Raw genomic sequence first — 18,740 nt, 5'->3', positions numbered from 1 at the left:
TGAATAAGAATGTTTCTAGCAAAGGATCTAAACACAAAGGATGCACCTCAAAAGGACAAAGACCCAAAAACATGAGGTGGAGATCATGCCAAAGGATGGCTTCTAAGGTGAACTAAACTCCAAGTACTATACTTCATTATGAAATTCAGCTGGGCAGAGAAACCCTCCTGGAGAGTGATCATAAGGTCATTCTACAGATCATAGGAAAATAATAGAAAGTTTACTCTTTTGTCTGTGAGACTGAGACATTCTAAAACCAGTCACATATGTGTTTCCAAGTAATAATTGTAACCACATGAGTAAATGTAAAAGAGTGAGCTTTTGCCCAGGCAGGTGTCTCATGCCTGTAACCCCAGCACTTTGGGAAGCCGAGGTGGGCAAATCACTTGAGGCCAAAAGTTCAAGACCAGCCTGGGCAACATGGCAAAACCCTGTCTCTACTAAAAATACAAAAATTAGCTGGGCGTGGTGGTGCGTGCCTGTAATCCCAGCTACTGAGGGATTGAGGCGGGAGGATCACTTGAATACATGAGCCCTGATTGTGCCACTGCGCTCACCTGGGCGACAGAGTGAGACCCTGTATCAAAAAAAAAAAAAAAAAAAAAAAAAAAAAAGTGAGCTTTTATGGACTTTTAGGCACACAAGTATATTTGTACACCTAGGTGTTTTCTCCCTCTGCTTTTCCTTCAGACGAAGCACCCTGGGCAGCTCAGATGTGTGAATTCCCTGCGGGAGGTTCCCCATTACCTGCTCACCATATAATGCATTTCACGTGCTGTATAATAGCTCAAACAACAAAGTGAAAACTGTTGAGGGTAGTGATTTCTTTTCTGTATTTTGCCCTGTTCCATCATGCTGTAGATGAAATAAAACCCTTCTTTGTCCTGGTGTAGGAGCTTCATCTTTCCCAGACACTCAGGATCAATAGACGGCCACAGGAGGGCCTGCAGGGGTTTGTTCATAGAGGCAGGGCGCTGGCTGAGAAGGCCTCCTGGCTTGTTCCCCGGCTTCCACATAGTGCTGGAAATAGGCAGACGACCGCAGACATCACAAAGAATGCTTCCAGTGTAACCTCAGTTCGTCTTTGCTCCTTCCCCCACTGTCTGCCCCACATTCACTCTAGGGCTACAGTTCTTCACCTTTAACCAAGTCCTTTCTGCCAGGCAGGACACACCACTCTGCAGCACTCTGCAATTTCCATTTCTCCGGGAGATTAGAAAGAGGAGGGACGATGGAAGGAGAGGGCCCTGTCACTGGGCTGTGACCTCTCACCTGGCAGCCATGTCCTCATCTGTACAGAGGCCCTGTAGTCTCTGCATACCAGGAGTCTTGAGGCTTAGTCTTAGCTGGAACGTTCCCATTTCACCCTCAGACCGTTTCTAAAGGGATCTGGGAGCCAGTCCTGCCTCACCTCCCTGCATAGAAACTGTGTCCCAGCGTGGGCCACAGAATCCTGGACTCGTAGGATCTCAGGATGTACAGGGCCTTTTCATGTTTTTTAGTAAAACCCTTAGTTCAATCTTTTGGTTCCCTGCAACAGCCTACAAAGTGGTCATCCAAACTGTATCAGTAGAAAATGTAATTATAACTATCACTTATTATGCCCTTTCCAGGTTGCCACTCCAGTTACCATGCTAAGATCTTTACCAGCATTCTTTAATTATGTTTTCACAATATCTCCATAACTATAATTACTGCCCCCATTTTATAGACAGGAAAACAGGAACTTTAAAAGATTAAAGAAGTTGCCTGAGGTCACATAGCAAATGGCATACTCAAATCTATATCTTTCTGACAATAAATCTAATGCCCTGAATGAATACTATATCAAACTGCCTAAAATTTAATGCCTGTATTGATAAAGAACTCATTACCCCAAATAGCATCACATTCTATCTCTGGATCACCATTTTTACACTTATCTAGAATTTGCCCACCTGTAGTTTCCACTCTTTGGCACTAATTCTTTTGCTTAATTGCATACAGAACAAATCTACCCCTGTCCACTGGCTATGCCTTCAAGTATCTGAGAACAGTAATGTTCTGTTCTGTAAGACATTTTCTCCTTTTCACTCTCTGGTCCTTCCACGGGGCTTCAATCCTCATACATCTCATTTTTCTGAATCTCATAGGTCACTTTTCCTATCTCTTCTACCAGGTTCTACTGAAGATGAAAAAAAGTGCTTTTTGTTTATTTTTGTCTTTGTAAGTTCCTTAGTAATATATGCAAATCAAGGATATATATTGCATGCGATATTTTAACTTTTGATATGATTTATTGAGAAATATATAAGGATACATAGCCATTACGTGTCTTCAAATCATAGGAAAGTATCAGGTCACAAATGTATTGGGAAGGCAGTTGGGGTATCACATAGTAGTTGAGAGTTAGGGGGTCAGGCAGGTCCTCAGGGTACCATCTACTGGTTCCGTGACCTAGGAGAAGTTATTTTACTTCTCTGAGCCTCTGAGTTTCCTCATCCATGAAGTGGGAATAATAATAATATATGCCTCCAAAGGCTACAAGGAGGACTAACTGTGTTAAGTTTTGCAAAATGCTTAAAATATTATAGTGTCTGGCACTAGTTCAATGCTATATATTTGTTAAATACATGACATGAATAAATCTTTCACTGAGTTATGAGGATTAGGTACATCAGGTGCTTAGCATAAAGAGTGACTTATTAATAAGAATAGGCTCATGATGCAGGAATATTCATCACATACGTAAAGAATCTAAAGTTCAGAGAAGTTAAGTAATTTGGCCATGCTTACCCAGTCAATATCTTAGCGAGAATTTGAACATCCTCCTGGTCTCTTAATCACCATGCTATACCACCTGAATCAGCATGGATATGGAGTATTTTCTCCTTAACATGGAGTTTGATAGTCTTTGTCTCTTGGTGTTGGGCTGGACCAAGAAAACCCAATCCTGTCCTCTTTCTACTTTTTCTCTATTCCTAAGAGCACTCTCCTTTCTCACGTGTGTATCAGTTCCTAACAGTAGACACTTGAGCACCACTATTCTGGACAGCTCTTCAGACAATCCCACATCTAGATGCCAAGCTGAGGTTGGCACTCTCACTAATTTGCTGTTATAAATATTAAGCTATCATAAACATTAGCCTACATATGACTCTTTCATATTTTAGTTAATTATTTTAGGGTAGAAATTCAGAAGTGGAATTACCAGAAGTGGATATAGACATTCTGGTGTGATGGCTCATGCTTGTAATCCCAGCACTTTGGGAGGCAGAGGCAGGCAGATCACTTGAGGCCAGGAGTTCGAGATCAGCCTGGGCCAACACAGCGAAATCCCATCTCTACTAAAAACACCAAAACTATCCAGGCATAGTGGCACATGCCTGTACTCCCAGTTACATGGGAGGCTAAGGTACAGGAATCTCTTGAACCCAGGAGGCGTAGGTTTCAGTGAGCTGAGATTGTGCCACTGTATTACACAGCCTGGGTGAGACAGCTAGACTCTGTTTCAAAAAAAAAAATAGACATTCTCTTGGCTCAGTGTATACCGCCAAATTGTTTTCCAAAAGAATTGTGTGAATGTATAATGCCATCATTAATATAGTATTGATATTATGGTTATTACATTTTAACATTCATAATTTATAATTATAACATTCATAATTTATTAATATTTATAATATTAAATTTAATGTATAGTATATATAAAGTTATAGTAATTATAATTTTGGTAGTGACACAGTATTAATTTATTAGGTGAAGTATATACATTTCTTTATTAGTGATAATAAATATATCCTCTCTCCCATTTTAAAAGTTTGTATTTCTTCTTCTATAAATTGATTTTTCTGTCATTTGCACATTTATCTGTATAACTGTAACAGGATATTTCCCAATGGTGGCTAATGAGAGAATTATGGGAAAGTATAGAACACTATTCAAGTGCAAAGCGCTGTATGATTTTTATTTAACAGGAAGACATTTTGTGCAGCGATTTCTGATTGACCACAGTTCGATCAAGTGCATTTGTTAATGTTTTCTAAATTTTAAAAAAGGAGAGGAGAATTTGGTACATTCAGAGCTTGCTGCCATTCCTTTGCTACGTCATTAAGGGTCAGTTGCCCTTGCTCACACTGACCTATTCTTTACCTCTCTGCTTCTTCTTTGTGCCAGAAGAGCAGAAATCTGACCCTTTGGGGATACCACCCTTTCCCCTACTGCTCTCTCCAACCTGAGGCAAACTTTCTCCTACTTCCCAGAGCCTCTCAGAAGTGGTGAGGCCAGCCTGCTGGTTGGAATCCAGAATCATTTTCAGAATCTTGAACTTCTGTGACCTCTCAGGGTCTCCTTGTGTGAAGTTTTTGACGTCAGCTTCTCCTGTAACCCTTAGAAGTCACTATTGTGCCTCGCACATCTCAGGTGCTCAGTCACCATTGAATTACAGTCATACTATCTCCTGGCAAAGGCTCTTAACTGTCCATCTTAGTCTGATGTTAATATCCCGGAAGCTTGTACTGTCGTTCTTCCTTCCAGGCTCAAATAAAGCAACCCCTTTATCTTGTCAGGGGTTCTCTGTCCCTACCTGTCCTTACCTGTTTTTGGATAACAACTTTTCTTATTTTCTAATAGATTTATTTCTCACATTTCCTTCCCTTTTCATAGTTTTCCTGTCACTTTCTCCTCCAGTTTGTCATACTTTGGCTTTAAAACATGCAAACATGTGCCTTATGGGGAAAAAAAGACAATTTTAATTTACCTTGCTTTTTCTTTACAAATGTATTATGGCTTCTTCTTATAGTCCAAATCCAAAACTCTATACCCATCCACTGCCTTGAACTCCTCATTGTGAAAGTAGGATGGGGCAAAGAGAGAATGCATGCCCCTTCCAACTGCTCAAACAAGTAAAGGTGCTGTTACAGTTATCTTTTGCTACCTTACTACAATAATTATTTTATTGTATCTCACAATTGAATAGATCAGGAATTTAGACAGAGCTCAGCTAGGTGATTCTTCTGTTTTACTGACATCATTGGAGATCACTTGGTGGTATTCAACTGGCAAGTAGGCTTATCTGGAGGGTCCAAGATAGCTGTACTCTGGTGCCTGGCGCCTTGGTAAAGAGGGATGACGATGTGGGGCCTCTCCAGCATGACAGCTCAGAGAAGTTTGCTTTCTTACATGCCAACCCAAGGCTCCAAGAGCAAATGTTGCAGTGAGTAAAGCAGAAGATACAAGGACTTTTATAATCTGGTCTCAGAAGCCACATGGCATCAGTTCTGTATTATTCTATTGGTCAAAGCATTCATAAGCCTGCCAGATGCAAGGGGAAGGCACATGGACCCTCATCTTTTGATGGGAGAATGTGATGGATTTGCAATTATGTTTTAAAACTACTACAGATAGAACCACTGAGAAAGATTCATGGGTAGCTTTGGGGTGAGGATTGGGAATGAATCCGTTGATGCAGAGTTTCACTAGAGTCAGCAAGGAGTAAGGCCTCCTCATGGACATTTTAGTCATACTCTACCAACATTCTTAGCCACTGCTTAGCCATCAGCCTCACAACCTAACAACTCCATCACAGTTGTACTCCCTAAGATCACCGACAATCTTAGAGTCAAATCCAGTAGGTTTTTCTTTGTTTTTGTCCTCTTGACATTTTTTCTAAACTTGACACTGGTCAAGACCCAATCTTCATTTAATCATGTTCTTAAATACTAGCTTTATCACTGGATATCACTTGTTCTCACTCTACCTTTGACAAGGCCATTCTTTCCAGACTATAACTCTGGGTCTGGGTCCCCCTATCATTTGGCCCTTGAACTCTTTTCCTAGTCCTATTGGACTAGTCCCATTTTCCCATGTAAAGCATGCCCCTTTCATTGCATCCATATCATGACCACCAAATACCTCCCAGCTCTGTTTCTTGCTCTTTTAGCATGTTAGATGCAGCTTCCTAGGCTCCCTATCTAGATATCAACAGTATTCTCTCCAAATAATTCTAAGACTTTAAAAACTGGTTTAATCTTCTTACCCCTAAAATCTGCCCCCTTACCAACTGCCTCATGACAATCTGTTGGTACCATCACTAAGCTTGCAACCCATGTTCTTAAACAGAGTCATCTTTGACTCCACATCTAATCATTCATAAAGCTGTATTGTCTATCATACTAAATGTGACATTTATGTGAGAGCACTTCATAGTCCATAAAGCACTACACAGGTGATAACATGAATCTACACTCATAATGGATTTGCAGGCTTTGCTTCTCATTTGGCTTCTACAGCCTCATCCCTCACCAACTTCTTGCCCTACCTCTCTCTTTCTTCCCCATCACCCAATTTCCCAGTCAGGCCAACAGAACGCACTCTATATATGCAACGTGCTTTCCTCAACATCTTTGCCTGCACGCATGCCACTTATTTGCCTCAGTTGATCTTTATTTCAACAAGTGTTTGCAGAGGGGAAACCTCGCTCGCTCCTTCTTCTTTCTAATTTTTTCAGAGGCTACCATGTCAAGTCAACATTGCCTTTTTTAGGGAAGCTCCGTAAGCCTGACCTCCCTTGGACGTGCCTTAGGACTGGCTTCTTGCACAGTACACAACCTTTACTTAGAAAGGGATTGGAGATTCTTTATTCATATCTTATTTCCGCTGCTCCTGGAGGAGATGACTCTGACTTCCACTGACTCTTTTGGGGGGCTTAAGTCAGGGTTGAGTACCTGAGCCCTAGATAGCTGGATGTGGATTCTGGTAATATCAAATGGATCTTTGGCTCATCTGAGAGATTCTGGAAGCTGGGACCTGACCTTGCCCATTTCCCTCTTTCTCCTGTTTCCTATTATTTCCCACTGTTTTTTAAAAGTTTTTTTTTTTAATTTTCACAAGAATAAACATTGAAAATAAAATTTGCACAACGATTGAACTAAGAAAGGCCACACAACCAACATACATTACATCATTATAGGTGAGTTAGCAGGAAGATTTCAGACCTGGGCTAGCTCTGGAACCACATTTCACACTGCTGAAAATAAAAGCTGGAGTACAGATGACTTTCCCGGGTTCACAGAGTTGGTAAGCTGGAGAGCTGCACCAGCAGCCAAGCAACCTGCCCTGTCCTTTCCACTGCACCCTCCAAGAAATGTAATTAGAAGGAACAAGTGGTATCTCATTTTGTATTTGCTTTAGCAATGTACTGTTTGCTTTCTAGTGTGTCTATTGCCTCGTTTGACATCTTCTCTCAAAAAGTGATGAAACGAAACGCTTTCTTTGACAAGTTCAGAGTGCTCTTGGTTCCTGTGTGGGATTCCTCCAAGTCTGAATTGGTAGTGGGAAGAGAAGGAATCCGGAGGAAGGAGGATGAGAAGTTTAAAGGAGAGGAAGGGGAAGCAGAGAAGGCTGCAAGGTGCCTGCAAGATGTCTGAGGAGTAGGAGGAGTGGGAGAGTGCCTCGCTCTTCCTCCTGGGAGAGCTCCAGCTTGGCAGGACCTTTTACCAAGGTCTCTGGTATCGTGCTGGTTTCCGAAAGCCCCAGCCGAAGGTGCGCAGCAGAGGGTGACAGAAGGTGAGGCGCGTGCGGGGGGCGCGGGTGCTGACCGCCGCGGTGCGCCCTCCCTCCGACGCGCGGAGTGCCGGGCGCAGACAACCAGGGACCGGCTTAGGGCTTTTGGGGAGAGAAGCGGGGCTCCTGAGGCGCCGGGCGAGGATGGGAATGGGAGGGAGCCAGTGCTCCCGGACACGCCCCCGCCAGGTCCCACGCCCGGGTCTTCTGAGACCTCGCGCGGCCCAGCCCCGGAGCGACCCAGCTATATAAGTCCCAGCGGAAGACCGGGGCGCAGAGGGTCCTGCTGGCGCTAGGGTGAGGAGGAGGGGACGCGGGGACTCGGCCCCCAACGCCGCGCTTCGTCTGGAGCCGCCGCCTCTGCACCTTAGCTGCCAGGTGGGGGGTTCAAAAAACAGAAAGCGGGTTTTGCTGCCCGGGAGACAGGCGTGAAGAGCAAGGGAAAGAAACTTCCCACACCTTCGGGGCTGGAACCCTTTTCCTCTGCATCTCCAGTCTCTGAGTGAAGATGGGGGGCCTGACAGCCTCGGACGTGCACCCAACCCTGGGGATCCAGCTCTTCTCAGCTGGAATAGCGGCGTGCTTAGCGGACGTGATCACCTTCCCGCTGGACACGGCCAAAGTCCGGCTCCAGGTAGCCAGCCAGAGGGGTATGACCAGGGCTCTCAGGCCAGAGGGGGCGCTGTTGAGTGCATTCCGTTTATTCTCTGCTTTGGGTTAACCACTGCTTCTAGGTAGGGTAAGTGCCCTTCCAAAGCAGTCTGGCCTTGTCCCAGGGCTGGTGCTTTAGGATGGGAAACTGGAACTTTTTCTAGGATTAGTTGAAGAACCACGAGGGCCACAGAGGATGGGTTGACCATGACTACTACCAAATTCTTCTAAAATTTAGGGTGCACTTAGTATTCTGAACTGAGAATATTGGCCTCTCCTGAGTTTACTAGTCAGGTGCTTTTTCCTTTCTTTGATTCTGTCCTATCCTGCTGCCCTAGGGGTTCTGGAGAGTTCACGGGGAGGCGAATGTTCAAAATGTGCATTGTAGCCAGCCTCCCCCAATCTGCGCGCTCGCGAACACACACACACACACACACACACACACACACACACACACGGAGTAGAGGGAGGTGGATGGAAGGGGGATGTTGCTGAGAAAAGAAACGGAAAATAGGAACACGGTGGGGGAAATCTTGGCTTAAGAGTGAACTCAATGTTCGCTCCCTTCTGATCTGCACCTTTCTTATTTCCAGATCCAAGGCGAACGCCCGACGTCCAGTGCTATTAGGTATAAAGGTGTCCTGGGAACAATCACCACTCTGGTCAAAACAGAAGGGCGGATGAAACTCTACAGCGGGCTGCCTGCGGGGCTTCAGAGACAGATCAGCTCCACCTCTCTCAGGATCGGCCTCTATGACACGGTCCAGGAGTTCCTCTCCGCAGGCAAAGAAAGTAAGCCGAGAACGTTCCTGGGAGGGGCAGAAACACCTTGGGCTCTGCTCTGTTCCAAAAAATGTAACACATTAAGGAGTGGTTTTCATAACAAATTGGCGAGAAAACATTCATATTTGAACTCTCTCCCTTCCCCAAATATTAGTTCATTGTTCATAGAAAGAAAAAAGTATGCAAAATTGACATTTTAGATGCAGATTTATACTTTTAAAAAGTCACCCAGTCATGAAAGTTGTGTGCCTAATTTGGATCTCCATCTGGAGAATATGAATGAGCTACAGAATAATGTTTAACTTAAAGTTCTCCAAACAGGGAAATATATCAGAAACATCTATGGAGCTTGTCAGAAATCCAGACGAGGACTACCATGGTCCTCTGAGTCTGAATCCTCAGGCTAGAGACCAGAGTATCTGTGTTTCCACAAGCTTCCCTCATCATTTGGGTATGCAACAAAGTTCAAAACCTTCTGTTTGAAGCAAAGAAAGCCAGACTTGGTGAGTAGATTTGAAAGGACAGGAAAAGACATATTTCCTTTTAAGAGGTTCCTCATAAGGTCCAGGGAAGACCAGACCAGAAAAAATGGACGAATGCTGTAGGGAGTTTGTTTATGGGAAAAGGAAAAAGAAACATATTTCCTGAATGCAAGTGCACTCTAAGAATTCCTGTCACCCTAACTAGTATTTATTTGAGGGCTTACTATGAATGAGACACTGTTCTAAGTGCTTCAGGTACATTACAACGGGAAGGGTACTAGTATCATTATCCCTTGGCAGATGGGAAAACTGAACACAGAGCAATTCATCACTTGCCCAAGGTCACACAGCTGGGAGGGGGCAGAGCCAGGGTTCAAACCCAGGCAGTCTGGCCTCGGACTCCAGGCTCTTAACCCTGTTCTCTACTGCCTTCTGCACTTCGCATATGATTCTGTCCATCATTCAAACCGCACAACAATGCTGTGAGTGAAAACTGTTAGCCGAGTATCAGGGCAGTTAAGTAACATGCACAAAATCACACAGCTAATCAACATCAGAGGCACTTTCATGTCCTCTGATGAGACAAGCTGGAGAGAAGATGTGCTGATGACAAAATGAATATATTAAGTGAAATCCATCTTGTAGATTTCATCAATTCTGCTGTGAGTAACCTTCAATACTGTAGCTTTATGGGATAATTTATAAATATTGTCTATACAAATATGTAAATTATACTTATCCACACAAGTACTTTCAAAGTGAAGATAAAGTCTGTATGTTACTAGATCAAAACTGCATTTTGATATTTATAGATGTACAAGAGAGGAAACACAAAGGAGGTCAAGTGCTCGTTCAGGTGGTTTTCTTCACAGATTGACTGTCCTATCAATTGTTGTGGACTTTGGGCACCAAATTAATAGGATATATGTTGGCAGCGTTCTATGTTATATAGATTCCATTTATTTAGTAGGCTTTATTGAACTGCCATGTGCCAGTAACTATGTTAGATATTTAGATGGCAGATGTTTACAGAGTTTACAGTTGACAGTAAGGGGTGTGTGGGGAGAAGTGAATAGATGACTATATTCCATGATATTGGGGGAACCCACCCCCAGTATTTCAACTTTCTATTTTCCCTAAGTGTCGGCCAGTCTGAGAAATAAAGAGAAAGAGTAGAAAGAGGAATTTTACAGCTGGGCCACCAGGGGTGACATATATTGGTAGGTCCGTGATGCCCACCTGAGCCGTAAAACCAGAGGTTTTTATTCAGGACTTCAAAAGGGGAGGGGGTGTACAAACAGGGAGTAGGTCACAAAGATCACATGCTTCTGAGGCCAACAAAGAGCACAAGGTAAAGGGCAAAGCAAAGATCACAAGGCAAAGGGCAAAATTAGAATTACTGATGAGGGTCTATGTTCAGCTGTGCACGTATTGTCTTGATAAACATCTTAAACAACAGAAAACAGGGTTCGAGAGCAGAGAACCGGTCTGACCTCAAATTCACCAGGGTGGGGTTTTTCCCCACCCTAGTGAACCTGAGGGTACTGCAGGAGACCAGGGCGTATTTCAGTCCTTATCTCAACTGCACAGGACAGACACTCCCCGAGTGGCCGTTTATAGACCTCCCCCAAGTAATGCAATTCTTTTCCTAGGGTCTTAATAGTATATTCCTTGCTATGAAAAGAATTTAGTGATATCTCTCCTACTTGCAGGTCCATTTATAGGTTCTCTGCAAGAAGAAAAATATGGCTCTTTTTGCCTGACCCCACAGGCAGTCAGACCTTATGGTTGTCTTGCCTTGTTCCCTAAAATTGCTGTTATTCTGTTCTTTTTCAAGGTGCACTGATTTCATATTGTTCAAACACACGTTTTACAATCAGATTTCATATTGTTCGAACATACATGTCTCACAATCAGATTGTATGGTTAACGCAATCACAGGGTCCTGAAGATAACAGGATTAAGAGATTAAAGTAAGACAGGCATAAGAAATTATAGGAGTATTATTTGGGAACTGATAAATGTTCATGAAATCTTCACAATTTATGTTCCTCTGCTGTGGCTCCAGCCAGTCCCTCCGTTTGGGGTCCCTGACTTCCAGCAACACCATGACACATGCTGTATTACAATACAGTCCTACTTCGCTTAACGATGGGGATACATTCTCAGAAATGAGTTAGGAGGCAAATTGGTTGTTGTATGAACATCACAGAGAGCACTTACACAAACTTAGATGGCATAGCCACACCTAGTGTATATGGTATAATCTATTGCTCCTAGGCTACAAACCTGTGCAGACTATTGGTATTGAATACTACAGGCAATTGTTGTATAACAGTTAAGTGTTTGTGTACCTAAAAATATAAAAGGTAATGCATTACATGGCAACCTTATGGTGCCTGGGATGTCACTAGATGATAGGAATTTTCCAGTTCCGTTCTAGTCTTATGGGACCACCATCACATATGCAGCACATGACTAACTGTAATTACAAGATGGTGGCCATATTAAACATAACTATTTAACCTAGCCATGGAGGCATGGTCCTGTGAGATTTTCCTGAAGAGTTAATGTCCGGATCAATTCTGAAAGGGCCAGCAGGAGTGATCCAGGTAAAGGGGTGAGAAAGACCTTCCAAGTAGAGTGAAGGTCATGTACAAAGACTCAGTGAGGAGTAGAGTGAACATAGCACAGGGAGGACATGTTGGTGAGGAAGGAAGCGTGAAACCACAGAGGCAGGAAGGAGCCAGATCACAGAAGGCCTTGCAGGCAATGCTAAGGAGTTTGGATTTTATCCTTACCCTGATGGGAAGTCACTGTAAAAATGTTAAGCAGGGGAGTGGCATAAACAATTTACATTTTCAAAAGATCACTTTGGCAGCAGATAGAGTATATATGTAAAAGGAGTAAGAAAGAGGTAAGTTAGAAAGCAAGAAATGATCAGGGTATGCCCTAAAGCACTGGCAATAGGGAAAAAGAGATGTCAATCAGAAAGACTGAGAAAGTATAATCGAATTGAATTGGTGAACAAATAGAAGTAAGGCATAAGGGACAGGTAGAAATACAAGATGACTTCCAAGTTTCTGGTTAAAGATACCCTTTATTGAGGGAGGATGTATAGAAGCCGTCTTAGGGGGAAGACAAGAAATTTAGTTTAGGCCATGTCAACAGGTAATGTCCAGTAGGCACATGAGTTTAGGAGAAAAGTCTGGGCTAGATTCCAGGAAGTCACAGCAGGGACTATCAATAGGGTCAAACAGCAGAGAGTGTGGAAAGGACTGAAAAGTGATCATCGTACATAACAAATAGAAACTCACTGATTTTCTAGTAAAAACATCTTCAGCAGAGTAGTGGGGTATAAGCTGTATTGTAGGGGACTGAGGAAGAAATGGGTCTGAGAAGTAAAGACAAACAATATATTTTGTAAATAAATTTCTTTTAGTTCTTGAAAAAAAAATACATAGCCTCTTTTCCAGGAAGCTTGACTGGGAAGTGAAGAGAGGGATTTGAAAGTTGGAGATTGGAGGATAGGATGAGTACATCAAGATACACTACATTGTAGTGCAATGCATTACAAATGTGAGCTAAAAGTGAAGGCATTTGTAATCATACGATATTGCCAATTAAAAGACAGCTGTCAATCAAATGCCCAGCTCCTGCTAAAGCATGATGAGAAGAGTACAATCACGATAGTGATTTAAAAATTGCTGCCAGTTTTGTGGATTTTCTTTGTGCTAGACAGTGTAAGCTCTTTATCAGTATTATTTAACTCACACAACTCGAGGAGGTAGATATTATTATCCCTGTTTGACAGATTAGGAAACTGAATTAGAATGACTGAGAAAGTCTTTGCTGAGTAAATGTTGCTGAACCATAATTTTATATTTACTTAATGATAGAAATGAATATTGGGCTTCAAGACTATTTATATTTAATGATATCTTTCTTGAGCAACATAAGCTAATTTTTTCAAAATTTTAAGACAAAAATCACTTTCTTCTCGCCTGTCTTCTTATTTTTGTTCCCTTCACATGTTGTAGCCTAACACTAGTTGATGGCCTATATTGGTGCAGCTTGTCCACTGGGCTTCTTCTAAAGCCACCAAGTCCCATAATTAACATTATCCTTCATGGGAAAAGATCAAGCCTCATTGGTGACGGGTGCCTCCTTACAGTTGGATAATACTAAAAAGAGAGCTAAATATAAGAAAGAACCAAGCTGAACACAGGAAAAAATCAGACCACTGTGAAAATAAGCGTTGTGTTTTCTTGTTCCTTGAAAGTCTTCATTTTTAAAAAATTTCAGACACCTGAAGTCTTCTAGCCTTACTCTGAGTTGGTACACATTTAGTACTTGATCAACACATGAACATGCATTAGAGGAGTAGAAAAGCTGTAAGAATACAAAAATATGGGCCAGGTGTGGTGGCTAATACCTGTAATCCTAGCACTTTGGGAGGCCAAGGCAGGAGGATCACCTGAGGTCTCAGGAGTTCAAGACCAGCCTGGCCAATACAGTGAAACCCTGTCTCTACTAAAAATACACAAATTAGCAGGGTGTGGTGGCATATGCCTATAATCCCAGCTACTTGGGAGGCTGAGGCAGGAGAATTGCTTGAACCTAGGAGGTGGAGTTTGCAGGGAGCCAAGATTGCACCACTGCACTCTAGCCTAGATAACAGAGCAAGACTCCATATCAAAAAAAAAAAAAAAAAAAAAAAACCAACAACTATGAACCACTGAAAATTAAAAAGACATGCATGCATTCTAGGTCTTTAATTTTTTTTTCTTAATAATTTTTTTTCTCTCTGGATAGCAACACCTAGTTTAGGAAGCAAGATCTTAGCTGGTCTAATGACTGGAGGGGTGGCAGTATTCATCGGACAACCCACAGAGGTTGTGAAAGTCAGACTTCAAGCGCAGAGCCATCTCCACGGTATCAAACCTCGCTACACGGGGACTTATAACGCGTACAGAATAATAGCAACAACGGAAGGTTTGACGGGTCTTTGGAAAGGTAACTAACTTCAAAGTGGGTTTTAGAACCACTAAAGCACATACATACAATTATCAACTTATTATAAAGTAGAGTTAGTAAACATTTTCTTTTTTTTTCCCCCAGGGACTACCCCCAATCTGATGAGAAGTGTCATCATCAATTGTACAGAGCTGGTAACATATGATCTAATGAAGGAGGCCTTTGTGAAAAACAACATATTAGCAGGTAACTTCCCATTTCATATAACAAACAGGTCTGCACCTTTAGAATTTCCTCTTGGAGCTTCTGCAGCCATCTTATACTGAATTCCTTAACTCTAATAGTTTTCTCTTTTTAAAAATAAGTAATTTTGAACTATATATAACTTCGTGAGCAGCAGGAAAAGACCAAAATATTAAGTTTAAGAAGTTTTGCCACAACAGAAATGTTTTGCAACAAACTAACAGGCAATTTCATCTTAGGTCAGCATTATTCTCATTTAACCCTAATATATGGGACTTTTGTTAGAATCTTTTTCTTTATACAGCAGAATTCAGGAGGTAAGTCCATCCTGCACTATATCCAAAAGATCTAGTTATACAAGGAGTTTATCAGTGGTCTCATCCAAAAAGTAATTCCATAAGATAGGTTCTTAAAAATAATATTCTAACAACTTCTAGAGACATTAAAATTTCCCTTGTACTTTATTTCAGTAAAAAAGTATTAGATGCTCATATATTAGGCATTATTGCAGGCCTTAAAGGCACAGAGGAAACTAACAGGTTATTTTCCTAAAGTGTTAACAATCTATTAAGCCATTTACTCTTTACCTTCTTTTTCTAGTGCAATACCTTTCTTGTTTTATTTTATTTATTTATAAGACATCTTCACTGAGCTACTGTTATCAACAGGTTTATAAAGATATAACAGATAACTAAATTGCAAGCCCCCAAAAGTCTGATGTTGACCTGTTTCACCGATCCATTTTAGATGAAGTCCCCTGCCACTTGGTGTCAGCTCTTATTGCTGGATTTTGCGCAACAGCTATGTCCTCCCCGGTGGATGTAGTAAAAACCAGATTTGTTAATTCTCCACCAGGACAGTATAGAAGTGTGCCCAACTGTGCAATGAAAATGTTCACTAATGAAGGACTAACGGCTTTTTTCAAGGGGTAAGATGTGGTCTTGTGTATCTGTAATGTGTTCTGGCTGTCTATGTGCTTTGGGACATGCTCATGTCAAACAACTGACATTTAGTTTACAAGCCTTAGTATATTCATATACTTAGTATTGACTTTTCCTTACCACAGATTTCTTGAATCCACCAATTCCACTGTGCCAGAAAGTAAAAAGTCATTATATTAAAATTTTCTCAACTTTGATCAAAGGCTCATTCAAGATCAGTGCCTTTTCCATTGGTCCCAATCTATTGGAAATGTAGACAGTATTTTGCCTTCTCTGGGAAAGAGAGCTATAAAGTAGAGGGAAATCATAATAGAGAGCTATGAGAGAACAAGATTTGATTTGATTTAATTTGATGGACTCAAGTTTTAAAATTGTAAAACTAGAAAGAAGACATCACCACCAAACTAGAAAAGTGATGCAGAAAATTATGTGATTTGGGTAATTATTACACTCACCTAGAAACAAGTATTGTGTAATAGATTACATATTTCCATAATGCAATGTTGTATTGGAAACTACCTTCCTAAGAAAATATAGTATGGGCTCGGCGTGGTGGCTCACATCTGTAATCCCAGCACTTTGGGAGATGGAGGCAGGAGGATCACTTGAGCCCAGACTGGGCAACAAAGCAAGACCCTGTCTCAACAAAAAATTGAAAAATTAGCTGAGTGTGGTGGCATGCACTGATAGTCCCCTCTACTTGGGAAGCTAAGGCAAGAGGATCTCCTGAGCCTAGGAGTTCAAGGTTTCAGTGAGCTATGATTGTGCCATTGCACTCCAGCCTGGGAGACAGAGCAAGGCCCTGTCTCAAAAAAGAAGAAGAAGAAGGAGAAGAAAATACAGTATTAAGTAATCTGTCAATATATTCCACAAGGATTACACTAGTGGTTAAACGATAAAATACTATTACCTTTTTAAACTGTAAGGCCATTCCTCAAGTCTTATAAATTAAGCATGAATGTATCATACACATTTTATAAAAAGTTCCAACTCATCATAATCTGTACTTATGATACATTAATACAAATGAAGTTCTTTATAAAATTAACTTAAAATGGATATACCAGTTATTAAACCATTAACCATTTAATAATTTTATTTTTTTCAAATTTAAAAATCTTTTGGGGGAGAAATACTACATGGATGAACCTTGAAAACATTATGCTAAGTGAAATAAGCCAGACACAAAATGACAAATACTGTATGATTACACTTAAATGAGGTACCTAGAGTAGTCAAATTCATAGAGACAGAAAGAATAGAAGTTACAAGGGGCTGGAGGTAGGAAAAAAATGGGGAGCTGCTTAATGGATACTTACTTTCTGGGGTGACAAAAAGGTTCTAGAGATGGATAGTGGTGATGGTTACACACAATGTGTATGTACTTAATGCTACTGAAATGTAATTTTATGGGGTTTTTTGGGCAATAAAATACCCCACATTGAGAAGTGAAGAGAAACATGTTAAGAGACTTGAAGGAAAAAAATTGGGGCAGAGGGGTGTTTTTTATAAGTTAAACATAAAAGCCATTTAAACATTTAACAATTTCTGTAAGGACAAGAATTGTCAAGATTGAGACAGCATTGATTTCTTGACTCTGCTCAATACTTCTTTGGTTTCTCTTCTTCCTTCTCCCTTCTAAGTTTCCTACCTCCCATTCAGAAAGCAAAGCAAAACAAGCAAAAATTCCCCCTTCCCTCAAACAAGGAAAGAGTTTTTGAAAAAGTTCATGTCAGAGAAGAGAAGACATGTTTTGGGAGTGAAGGATATTTGTGGATTTGTATAGATGTGATCATTAGGGCTGTGTTGTTTTGAAGTAATATAGGACATCTAAAGGAAAATTTATTTTCAGCAGAGGAGAGAAAGACGAAGAATATGTACTTTTAAGCATCTTCACTTGAGGAGTGGCAAAATGAGAAGCATAACCTGCTATAATCACTTAAAGAATTTCAGGCTGAGTGTGGTGGTGCAGTCTCTAGTCCCAGTTACTCCAGGAGGCTGAGGTGGGAGGATCACTTAAGCCCAGGAGTTCGAGGTTGCAGTGAGTATGATTGTGCTACTGCATTCCAGCCTGGGTGACAGGGTGAAGCCTCATCTCAAAAAAATAAAAATTAAAAAAAAAAAAAAAGAATCTCAAACAAACTAATCGAACGATGACATGCACTTTTCTAGGTTGGTACCTTCCTTCTTGCGACTCGGATCCTGGAACATCATTATGTTTGTGTGCTTTGAACAACTGAAACGAGAACTGTCAAAGTCAAGGCAGACTATGGACTGTACCACATAATCAGCTTCAAGAAAATGATGTGACATACCAGTGGGAATCTTGCTGACTGGATCATAAAAACAAACAAAACTTGCTCACTTATTTTAACCTAAAATGATAAAGGAATTTTGGTAGAGAATTTTGGACTTTTCTATATAAAAAAGAGGAAAACTAATGCCTATTTCATGTTAACTTTTTTTTCTCAGTGTCTTAAGAAGGGGGAAGCAACACATTCAGCATATACCCTGGCAAATGTCATGCAGATAAGCTACTGCATTTGACCATCTCTGGAGTGCAATTGTGTGAATGAATGTGAAGAACTTTAACATGTTTTAATTACAATTCCAACTGGTAGAAAAGAAACTGAGTGAAATGCAGTTTATATTTATAAATACTTAAAAATGAAGTTATTAAAAATATTAGTTTTTATTTATTAACCACAGTTGTCAGTTAATATATTCAATAAAGTATTGCTAATACCTTTTAAAGTTTGTCTTTTGAGATCTATACCTGGGTGTAGGAGTCAAGTTCACCTAGAATACAATACTGCCCAATAGGAAGTGCAGGTCTTTAGAATCATAGGCATGAACCTACTCTGAATGTTTTTAGTATACATTTTTAATGTTTAGAGTCCAGATTTGATGATATCTTTAACAACTTCTAATCTAAGACACTATATTCATTTTAGCAGGATTGTTACTAGAGTCCTGCCACCTGTGCTAGCATCACGTAATTTTAGAGCTGGAGGATACTTCTGGGAAGACAGAGGAACAGTTTGAGATTCCTACTGAGATGAAAATGAATCTTCATGGAATCTTTCAGCAAAGCCAAATTCAAATTCATCATTAGCACCTG

At 41.0% G+C, this 18,740-nt stretch overlaps 1 protein-coding gene across 1 annotated transcript; it reads left to right on the top strand.

Annotated features, from left to right (window-relative positions):
• Positions 1-7,736: 7,736 nt before the first annotated feature.
• On the top strand, positions 7,737-18,373 carry UCP1 (uncoupling protein 1). The gene is made up of 6 exons (XM_007999857.3): positions 7,737-8,176; positions 8,787-8,985; positions 14,274-14,474; positions 14,580-14,681; positions 15,426-15,606; positions 17,792-18,373. The coding sequence occupies exons 1-6, from the start codon at positions 8,051-8,053 to the stop codon at positions 17,904-17,906; spliced, it is 924 nt and encodes a 307-aa protein (XP_007998048.3). The 5' UTR covers positions 7,737-8,050; the 3' UTR covers positions 17,907-18,373.
• Positions 18,374-18,740: the final 367 nt, after the last annotated feature.

The sequence above is a fragment of the Chlorocebus sabaeus genome, chromosome 7 (assembly GCF_047675955.1).
Source record: "Chlorocebus sabaeus isolate Y175 chromosome 7, mChlSab1.0.hap1, whole genome shotgun sequence".
NCBI lineage: Eukaryota > Metazoa > Chordata > Mammalia > Primates > Cercopithecidae > Chlorocebus > Chlorocebus sabaeus.
The sequence above is the reverse complement of the archived record's forward strand: the minus strand, read 5'-3'. Positions and strand labels throughout refer to the sequence as shown.